Raw genomic sequence first — 11,394 nt, 5'->3', positions numbered from 1 at the left:
TGAAACTGTTTATCCATGCACTAAATCACGGATGACTCAGTTAACTGAAATAGTAAAATCTTCTGAAAACGAAAAGGTATAACCAAAACAAATGCTCTGAAGAGTCACAAACAGGCAGTTTTGAAAGTTTAGGTGCAATGTTACATGCATGGATATACAGAATAATCTGTAGAAATAATAGTAAAACACTTTTGTTTTTCACCAAAATGCAGAAGGAAATTCAATTATATTATGCATATTAAATACTACAGACTTGAGGCTACAAAATGCTTCTACCATCTTAACACATACAAAACTACCATAAAGTTATCTCTACAGTACATACTACAACACTGACTCCAGATCACCACCTGCGATGAGTGCGTCCCCTGGATCTGCCTAGTCAGGGAGAAAAAGGCCAACTCCAGCCCACCGGCCACCTCCCATCTGTCTCAGGAGGTAGGCTTAGATCTTCAGTCGCCATTAAACACCGTGTTGTAGTAGTAATTTATGTAAAACCCTTAAAAACCTGGTGCCACTGAAACTTCAGACCTGTTAAACTCTCTACATGTGAGGGATGCAAGAGCTTATGCTGCGGGAGCTCTAAATTTGATTAGTGAAGGAGGTTGGCCCGCTCTGGCCGTAGCTCTGGGACTGGCCGTATTCACCCACCTGGCCGTAGGAGCCCGGCTGGTTGTAGCCGCCGGCCGGCCCGTAGCTATCTTGGTTGTAGCCACCTTGGTTGTAGCTGCTGGACTGCTTCTCCATGGTGTCTGGAGGGTGCCGCTGGCCCGAGGAATGCCAGCCCGTCTCCTTAAACACAAACCAAATGTTGCCTGCCCAGAGGATAAAGTTCAAGAAGCCAAAGACCTGGGTGGGGAAAAGAGCAGCTCATCATCCTTTAGGCAGCCACGGTCTCACAGCCCAGCCTGACGTTTTGGACCCTGCATGGTCCTGGGAGAAATCAAAGCTGCTCCCAGTCCATCCTTCTCCCCAAACTTGATGGAAAATTTTCTCAGCTTTGGAGCAAATTCCCAAATTCACCTTTCTTAGCTGTAAGCTCACAAGGTGACTGTTTTCCTTTTTGTTTCCAAATAAAGGTTGAGTTTTTAGGCCAAAATATTTTTTTTTGCTTGAAAACATAATCTAGTTTAAAGAAACTGTGGAAAGATAAAATTGAAAGAAAATATTTAAAAAGAGAGAAATTAATTGTTCTGCTGGCCTAAAGTATTTTTTTTTTTTGTTTTCTAAACATACTGAAGACCAATTTTATGTTGTATTTTGAGGATTTTTAAAGGAATCTGTAAGACACAAAACCTTTTCTTCCAAAAGGTGCGCACAGACCCCTTTTCAAAAGTGTTGCAGCGAGCAAGCTAAAAGCAGACAGGCCAACCAATGCACTTGGACAGACACTTCGCTTTCTCCCCATCCCAACCCTGCATGCTCATCCCGCTGCTGCTCCACTGCAGAGAGCTGATGTGAGTCACGCTCTGCTTCCCCTGCAGCAGGACTGTACTTCCAATTAAATCATTTCAGCTAAGTGGTTTACACCAGCTGATTTAGGTCAATACATGGGTAAAAGAGATGAAAATAGGTTTGCAAGGTAAGGGTGAAAAGTGGTAATCAAAGTCACTTACGACCGAAGTGTTGAGGCTTGACATAACAGGGCTGCGAACAGGCAAGCATTTGTTGGACTGCTGTTTGCAGGCAGACATCAGTAATAGCACTTCGTCTGGGTCGGTCGCAATCTTTACGTCTGACAGTCCTTTAGCCCAAGCAGATGAGCTCACTAGCCACAAGAATGAGAAGACCACTGTCACAATGAAATCCTAAAAGACAAATTAGTTAGAATCAATATACTGGTGTGTCCATTGGGAAGAAAAATATTAAAAATCACCAGAAAACTGAAAGCTTGCATCAGAGGAGAGAAAAAACAAGAGCTTGTTATTTCGTGGAAGGTTATGATTACTGTCATCACCTACAGAGCTAATTTTCAGAAGTGCTTGATGTGCCTAACGGGGCACAGCCCTTCGGCTGCCATTTGCGTCTCTGACCCCGAGGCCAGATTCCCACAAGCATGTGGCTGGTACCCAGGATGCTGAGCTGCCTTGGAAATCTGGCCATTCATGGCACCTGGCTGATGAATCGGGATCAACTAAAAAAAATATAGATGCCTGGAAAGGAGCTGGGCCTTCCTGAGGGCTGGCTCTCACCCCGGGTGCTCCTACAGAGAGCCGGGGCGGGTTTCCGATAGGAAGCGTTTCCATCCGCGGCAGCATCTCAGGGAGAACCTGGAACTGGCTAATCCTCGGCTACCGGATGAGGAGTTTTCTCACCAGCTACAGGTAAGGCCAAATGTCCCTGCTCTGCACGAGCCGTGCAGCTGCTAATTATGAGCAAACAAATAAACAGCAAGACTTGCCAAGCACAGAGACTCCTCAGCTCCTCTCTGTCCCGGTAAAGCATTTGCTCCTAATTCCCGTTCACATGAAAAGAGGGGAGAAGGGGTGGCGGTCCCTCCAGGATCCAGTGCCTCCAAACAGCTCTGCTCTGAACCACTCTGCTCACTTTTCCCTCGAAAGACTCTCAGGAGCACGCACAGGCATAAACTTCTCCTTGTCTTAGCCAGAACAAGTGGCCAAGTGACACTGTTGTTGTGTGGGTTTGGGGGGAAAGGAGGGAGGAGGTGTGATTTTTCAAGCTTTCTTATGTCTTGCTAAAACAGAAGAGCCTTTCTGCTGTCATATTTCATCCCATCTGTCAGCCCACAACAGATGGTAGAGGTGCCAAAGTCTAACATACCACTAACTGCATTGCTGCGTCTTGATATCCCACCTCCCATGGGGGCTGCTTCCCCTTCCCCCTTACAAAGTAAAGGTGTACATGGAAGGAAGAGAAACCGTTCATTAAGGACACAGCGTCTGGGGCTGCTATCCAAAGAAATAAGTGATCCCTGGGAAACATCATTCTCCTTTTCTACAAGCACACCTGACATTTGGGGAAGGAACTCTCCGCAGCACTGCAGGGACGGAGGATGCGAGCTTCTTCCATGATGGAAGGCGCACCAGTCAATAAACCAGCCGCACAAGTAAGCCATGAACAAAGGATTTCTCCGCTCACACAGATGGGATTAAATTAACTGTGCTTGGATGCTTTCCCAAAGGATACATCCTTCTCTTTTAACAGTGCCACAATTTGTTTTCTGCAGGCCTGTATCTGCTGCCGAGCTTTGAGTTCCTCTGACCTCCCTTCCTGCGGGCCAAATGGGCTTTCTTGAAGAGCGTGAAGCCCAGGAGCTGACAACTATCTTAACACCCAGAAAGACTCTGGGTAGGCAGAGGCATATAGCCCAGAGTAATTTTTCTTCTCAGGGAGATTTCCAGCAAAAGAAATTACTGTATCTTATATGTCCTAGCAGTAACTGAATGAGAAACGGACTCCTAGAGGCAACAGTTCAATTGCAAACATTTCCTAAAAATTCCAGCTGGTAGAAACACCATTGAGCTACGAACTATGATGGAATACGCTCTTTATTTGCTATGAGGCTTGCCATGTTATCTACCTGGATGCCAAGCCTCCATATAGGTTCTGATTGACACAATAGACAGGGACACACCAGAGTTTCGGAGAATACGTTTTTTAAATGACAAGAAATTTTCTCTCCATGCCACCACACTATTAGACTTCGCAAGGTAAATCAAGCTCTGCAATCAGTGCATTGGCAATAACGCTAAAATAAATGCATAACAGCAGGTAGAAATTCGAAGCAAACAGAGACAAATTGACCAAAACTAACACAATGTAGGAGCTTAAACTTGCTAAAAAGAGGAAAGTTTTAAAAGTGAGCAAAGTTCTTCAAGCAGGTGACAGCAGCAGGGGTACAGACCTGTTGCTGAGCTCGTAGATCCTGACCCCATGTTGGTGAGGCATTTGCACAACTCGTGGCACAAATGACTGCAATCTGCAAGAGTCCCTCCCTCTAATTGCTAGTAGCTCATGTCTTGGGCTATAAAGTACTGCTAGGAACATCGAAGAGCACTGTGCAGTTGAGGGGCTGGTCCTAAAGGGACTAAGTATTTCACGTTATTTCTCAGGTCTTGTCTTCTCCATCTCACCCCATCCTCCAGCCTTCTGCTGACTTCCTCCGCTCCCCTGCACCAGGGTGTCCATACAAGCCTACCCCCGTCTGATCCTGCCCTCTCTGCCTCCAATTCCCCTGTCTGAGAGCAGATCAGAGCCTTGGGGAAAGGGTCTCCCCTCCTGGGGGGCTGAGATCAGCCCTTTTATACAGGAACTCCCAAAAACCATAAAGTCTGGCCAGGTGCAAGAAACGCACAAAGCAAAGATTGCACAGCGGGACTTGGAGAAGAACCCACCTAAAGCCCTCCACCAGCCAGAGGACATGACCGCTCCCAGAAACATGTTACGAGGCCAACAGCTTGGCAAGAAGACGGGACAGAAAGGCTAATGAAACATGAGGAATTTTTCAGTGGGTGCTCTCACCAAGGCTACACAGCCAGACTCGGGCTCTTGGAGGATTTGTTCCATTTCCTCTGTGCTGTGCAAGGAGCAAAATATACGACTAGAGCAAACTTGCATCTTCCTATTTATTTTGAATCTTTGCTAACCTTCAGCTTTGGCTGGAACCTGAACTTCTCTTGTTTTCAAGTGGGTTTGGATTTCTGGCTGAACATTTTCACAGCTCTGGGTGGAACAGAGTTACAAGATAATGACATGCTGAAAATAAAAGTGAATTTCAAGCTAAGCTGTTCTGTGGCTTAATGTCTATCTGGGGAATTTCTCCTTGGTAATTAAAGCCAGAGCGTCTGCATACTAAAACAAATCTTGCATTTGAATGTTTAATATCCCCATAGCACGGGTGATTTTTTTTTTTCCTTTGGAACAAAGCAATTTTTGTAGTTGCTCTCTTGAAATGGTGTCTACAGATCTCTTCAGTGTGTGGTGTTGTACAGTTACGCTATACTCCTAATTGCAAAGTTTCTTTCTCAGATCTCAACTGAGATACTTTGGTCTGCCTACAGGTGCCTTTGGGAAGGAGGCAAAATAGGAACTTGTAGGAGAAAGCAGAAAACAAGATTTAAAATGTGCTGAATATCCAAGGAGGGAGTTTTTAAGAGCCTGAAGTATGTGTAACAAGAAAAAAAATTCTTGCTGCCTTTTTCAAGTTGAAACTTGCTATTACTGAGTTTGCCAAAAATGCCTACTTGGAACAATTTTATATATTATATGTTTTAGAATAGAACTGAGAATGCGCCTTTTCTTTTCATGGTAACTGAAACATTTCTCCTTGCTATCAAGATACCGGCTTTTACAAAATGCCCGTCTTGGGAGGGGGCAGTCACTTAAGTCTCCTGAGCACAGTTTCGGATCCCCCAGTGTCCAGCACAATCTCACCCAGCCAAAAGCATCTGCAGAAGCGGCTTGTTTGCTCGGAAAGGGGACGCGTTTCGCCTGCTCTGAGCTGGTCGGTGCCTTCAGCAACCCCCGGAGCGCTGTGACACACGTGTCCCCGTACGCTCTCTGTGCCCTGCTCTCCCTCCCGGCCAACGGGGTCCAAGCGTGGCATGACAGCCCTGGGCTGTTAAGTTTGAAAAGATGCAAAATCTCAGCTCTGGCCTGGCTGGAGGGCACCTGGCCTCCCTGCAGTGCTAACGCTCCCTCCTCCCTCGCTGAACCACAGCTGCTCGCTCCGTAACTGGCTTCCACACAGGGCTTTCGGTGCCTCTCTGCAAGCGTTTCCATCTGCTAATGCTCATGCTACAAAACCTTTTCATTTGAGTAAACCCTCTCATACATTTACAGCATACAAGGGAGCAACTCCTCAAACACTGAAGCCTATAAACCCTCCCAGCCAGAGCCTGTCTAGCCCGGCGGCACTGCCAACAGGTTTCAGGCAGAGCCACGCAGGAGCATAGGGAGATTTCCTTACTCCAGGAGGGACAAACCGCTCAGGGGATTTGCTTTCACAGTCACAACCGACCCAATAATTCAAGAACCACCCCAGCGAGAGCCATAACCCCAGCCCCAGACCAAAAAAGTGGCCAACAGCAGGTTGCTGCAGGCACCAAACGCCTTCCTACGGTGGCATTTTAGCTCTCTTTTGGTTTGAACAAGGTCCCACCCCAGATTTTCTGCAGAACGAAGCTTTGAAATAATTACACGCTTCTTGCAACGGTGTATGGCCTTGCAAGCTTGCTTCTGACAGGGATGTGCGGAGCCCTTTGGGAGGCACCAGTGTGTACAGCAAGGTCACCGTAGCTTGTGTTTCAAAAAGTAGATTACAAAAGAGGGCTGAAATTGGTCTTTGAAATGCAAAGAATTATTCAGGTCATTCATAAGTTCATTTTTTAACTGCAAAGGATTCAGTCTTTGTTTTTACAGATGGCTCTTTATTCTTTCCCTATCTATTTTCTAGAAAGCCAGACAAAGGGGCGGAAATAAAACAAGTTTAATCAAAGACATCTCCAAAGACCAGACTAGGAGCGTACTTAACTCACTTGGTCCGCAACATATGTAAAGAACCAAATGCCTTTCTGCTTAATGTGATTATTCACAGGACTCCAGATGCAAAGGAAAGATCTCATCTTCTTACATGTAAGCATCTTTATGCACTGTAAGAATGAGATTATCAAGTAATCACTATAAAAATGAAATATCTCTTTTCAGGACTATGTCAGTCACTTTTCTTGGCTAAATGATTTTATGCTTTTCTACTAATTAATTGGAATACTAATAAAGTGATTTACATTTATACATGAATGCACATGGTTTTTCATGGCCAATCTATAACTTCCCAAAGACAAACTTGAAGGCTCATAGAGATGGAGTTGTCAGAGTGTGGGTTTTAAATGGGGTATAGAAACTATGGAAAAAGAAGTAAGAAGTCTGAGTGATGGGTAGTGATATACATTGACGATGACTATTCTTTCCTTTATTTTCCCACTCCAGAGGTAGAAGGAAGCGTGTCCCCCTGATCCCCTAAAACTTCAGCACAGGACTAACTGTTGGGTCGGTTACTCTGCTTGCAAGCAGCTGCAAACATACAGATCTGAAACAGGGCGTCGAGACAGAGGTGCTTGGAGTGGCAGTCCCAGGGTGCAGCTCATCTCTGCTCTCATTGCAAACCAGCAATACCTCCCCAGGGTGGTACATGGTGTTACACAAGTGGAAATCAGCTTAGGTTAGGCTTAGAGATGCAGATATACTGAAAACTGGGGAGATTTTGTACATCGCATTCATTAAAAATCTAAGTCACCATCTCCAATTAATTTCTTTAAAATGTTTCTGGCTCTTGAGCACTAATCAGTCATTTAAGAAACTGGCTTGCACTTGTAGTAACCGCCTGATCCACACACGTGCATCGGGTGAGAGTTTGCAACTAAATTAAAATCACAGCTGTGGTTTGCACAGCTCAGAAACACATTGCACATATCTATTAGGTATTTAATCCCTGGTAAACTGTTCCTTGTTCCTTTAGGAACTGGGAATCCAAGGTCCTCTCTTAGGTTTGTCTACCTAGTATGAACCCCCCCGAAGATCTCTCCACGGAGCCAGCGAGGCAAGCGGAGGGCGCACACGGCAAGGGCTCGCTGCTGACAGCCCCGTGGGAAGGGGTGACTCCCACCTCCGTCGCAGATGAATAACACGACCGGGGCCCTGTGCAACCCAAAGGAAGATTTTTATCCCCAAAAACCTGACAGAAAATGTTAGCAACAGTCACAGCTCACTGCGCAGTGAATAAAACATGCCGGTGCCATGCAAACAGCCGTAGAAGGAGTTAACGGCTTCTCCTACTGAAATATTTCCTTGCCATGATGTCTCACTTCACACTGAACGTTAAAATATTTTTCCACAGTTAAAGTGATGCTTCGCTGAGATCTCAGCACATGCAGTTGGGTTTCCCTATATTTTTATAAATAAGGTAAACTTGAAACATTTGTGACTGAAATTTTATCTGGGAGTTTCTCATGACTTAGTGGTCATTAAATTCTTTATAATCATATATTCTGCATCCAGTCAGGCCACTGCAAGTTGGTAATGCATTGATGGTGCTCTGACTGTCTGTGCAAGGGCTTCTTAAAAAAATATTTTTAAATTTCAAGTGAAAGGGTTTTTTTCCTCTCTCCACTTCTCCTGTCATACTCCTTTTTCAAATCCTGAAAATTTTTCAGGAGGAAAGGCAGCCAGCTCTGAGAGGGTGCCGCTTAAAGGCAGATGTCATCCCAGACTGAGCAAATATCAAGCCAAGAGGAAGTACAAGGCTTAAAATGGGAATGGTTTTAAAGATGAGATTGTGATCAGGCGCTGCAGCAGAAGCAAGGACAGATGAAACTATCATCTTCTAACTCTTCACTAAGAGGCAAAAAAACTGGTGGTCTGGAAATGGTGCCTGACGCACGGTGAGGAGGAAGGAGCGAGGACTGCCCTGCTACCTGCACCCACATGTGCTGAGTAACTGCTGGCGGGAGTCAGGTGTGCACAAAGCACCCGAGCAGCACTTTTCTGTGGGAGAAACAATCTCAGGGATGAGACATACTCACACATCTGATTTGATATACGTGTGATCTTGCTGGGTACATCAGCTCAGTGTAGCATCTGCCTGGAGCTGGAGGATGCATCGCCTGCCTCCTTTGCACAATGTGTTACATCCCTTAGGTGAATCCTGCAGCCGTGGGAAGCTGGTTTTCACTCTGAGTTTCCCTTCACCCTTGAATTCCTCTGCCTACAGCTGCTTGTTCTCTGCTTGGGGCTCTGCATTTTCCCTACATCTCCACTGCACAGTAGGACCCACACCCTGTCCCAATCAGGCTGTGATGCTGCAACCATTGCACTGGGAAGAGACCAGCAGGGACGTTGTCCACGTGAAAAAGGGTCTTTTTTCTAAAAATACCCAACACGACAGAGCTGGCAGTGCAGAGGAGATGCTGGAGCATGTGGCTGGGGCAGGCATAAGCCAAGCGTAACCCTAAGCCACTTCCTAACACCACTCACCGGCAGCTTTTGCTGTAGGACACACTCAGAAGCATATTCTGAACAAATAAGGTCATTTAGGCTTGGTTTAAAGACTGGGAAATTGCAAACAGTGGCTTTGGTAACGGACACCGGTTAAATTTAACCTGTAGATTCAATTACAATCCATTACACAGAACAAATTAAATCAATGCCACGTTAATGCTGCAGCGCATTGCACCATGCATCCTGTGACAAACACGACTGCAGCAGCTGTATCAGGAAAGTCCTGGACAACGGCAAACGGCCACATCACAATCTGACACATTAGTGTCATTTTTTCTCTTTCCTTTTTCTATTGCTACACAAGACAATGTTGTTGGTCAGAAGAAAGAATTATTTTCCACAAGAAAATTAAAATGGCAGATCTCTGCAACTAATCCTTTGATGAGACAGTTTGAAATGAGGTATTATTTGATATCAACTGAATCAAGCAGAAGCAAGGCACTTTATTTATTTACTGTTTCTGTAGGGACCCCTTTATCTTGCCTGTTCTACCTCTCCTCTGTGAAGATTTCCCCTCCTTTCCTCACCATTTTCTAGGGAGAGAAGAAAGGTCCCAACAACCCCAAAATGAAGAGAATTAATTTCCTTTGATATGGAATGAGAATTTTTCCTTCTGTAACAATTCACCAGTTTTGAATTACGCAAACTTAAATAAAACAACTCCCATCTCCTTGCAGTAGGAAAATCTTTCCCTCAAAACCCCGTGATGCTAAGATTACCTTCCTACAGTTTAATCTTTTGCTTACTGTTACTGTAGTTATTTCCTTTAACAGGTATAGCCTTTCTGTGCTGGTGATTTATTTTCCTTTCTGTTATATTTTTCTGATGCTCTTTATTGGTGGCTTTCAGTCATTTAAGGCACAAGCCTCAGCCAAATGTCTGGTTTCCGTCAATCATAAACTTTGGTTTTTTCTTAAAGCCAGAACTAACTCTTTCCTTACGGCGGTCCTCACTAAAGTCCTGCCGCCTCCCCTTTGAATTGCTCTTCACACCAAGACTTCAGAGAAATATTTCCTCTCCCTTAGTGTAACCTTATAGTTGCAGTCATGGAGGAGAGGGTTACCCGTGGAAGGGAGAGTGTGAAGCAACCCTACAGCCCGCCGATGCAGAGACCTGACCCAACTTCAGCGCAGCGGAGGATCAGCACACAGCTGCCTAGCAAGACCAAGGGGTGCATCCCGGGGCGGGATGCACTAACAGGTAACAGACACCTAGAACAAAATAGCTCTCACTGGCTTCACAGTCTTGATTATAAGAAAATGAATGCACAGCAGCACTTGCTTTTTATCACAAGCCTTCAGGAATCAGTAAAAAGAAAAATAAAGGCACAATCAGCCACAGCTTGATGGGTGCATAGAATGATAAACTGGAAAGTGAGAAGCCTCGTAAACCAGTGGAGACACAAATGTGCTGGGAGCTCAGGGTAATTCTGGAAAACCAGCCACATAATTCTCCAAAGCAAAATAATTTGACTGAACCCAGCAGTAATGAGCAATAAACAATCTCCCTGGCTAGGCTTTGGTCAGGGGCATGGTTTCATTTGTCTGCTAGGATGATGCCTAAGATCTCCTCTTCCCTTTTCTCCCCACTGATGAAGCTTTGCTGTCACAGACATACAGCTCAGACCCCAATCCTGCAACCACCCAGCTACACGTTCATTATTTGTGCGAACGTCATCACTGCAGGCTGGGAGAGAAGCAGGGCATCCCACAAGTACATACAAGATTAGGACTAAACTCCACTTGCATATAGTCTCTGTTACCCTTGATGTTACAAGTTTAAATCATCATTAAGATAAAAAAAACCAGGTGAATGCAGAGATGCTTTGGGCATTGGGCCACTTGGATCTCCCAGACCACGCCACAGCCTCAACCACCAAAAAAGCAAGAGGTTAAGATCTACGGCTGAAAACGCTGCAAATGCACACTTACAATTAGAGGTCCTCTGTTGTTTTCACGGTACTTGTTCTGGAAGAAGATATAAACCACGGTGGCAGCCAGCGAGTAGAGGAAGGCGAAGACTGCAATGGTGACGAAGAACTCCGCCGAAGAGGAGAAGTCCCCTATCAAGGAGAGCTTTTCTCGCTGCTTGCCTTCACAAGTGGGAGCATCGAAATTCACTTGATGCAACCTGGAAAACATCCCAAGGAGTGGCAGGTGAAGTATAGAAAAAGGAAACTGTTACCTGAATAAAGATATAAATACATTCACTCTGTCTCCCTATCTCATTCCTGATGCATATTGATCCCCTGCTTGAATAACTGGCCCTGTAAGTAGTCTTGCTGTCTGTGCCCTTCAGAGCTGCTCATACACGTGAGGTTACTTCCATGTGAGTGTCTAGGTATGACTGAGGACCTGAACACATCTTTTAATCAATCTC

At 45.3% G+C, this 11,394-nt stretch overlaps 1 protein-coding gene across 2 annotated transcripts in view; it reads right to left on the bottom strand.

Annotated features, from left to right (window-relative positions):
- Positions 1 to 582: 582 nt before the first annotated feature.
- Positions 583 to 11,394, bottom strand: part of SYNPR (synaptoporin) — a 109,703-nt gene continuing 98,891 nt past the window's right edge. For both annotated transcript variants that reach the window (XM_059823358.1, XM_059823357.1), the window contains 3 exons: positions 10,947 to 11,145; positions 1,617 to 1,808; positions 583 to 849 (listed from right to left, as the gene is read on the bottom strand). In XM_059823358.1, the coding sequence (XP_059679341.1) occupies positions 583 to 849; positions 1,617 to 1,808; positions 10,947 to 11,145 (658 nt within the window). The remainder of the gene's footprint in view (positions 850 to 1,616; positions 1,809 to 10,946; positions 11,146 to 11,394) is intronic.

The sequence above is a fragment of the Gavia stellata genome, chromosome 12 (genome assembly GCF_030936135.1).
Source record: "Gavia stellata isolate bGavSte3 chromosome 12, bGavSte3.hap2, whole genome shotgun sequence".
Lineage (NCBI taxonomy): Eukaryota > Metazoa > Chordata > Aves > Gaviiformes > Gaviidae > Gavia > Gavia stellata.
This window is presented reverse-complemented; position numbering and strand designations above follow the sequence as displayed.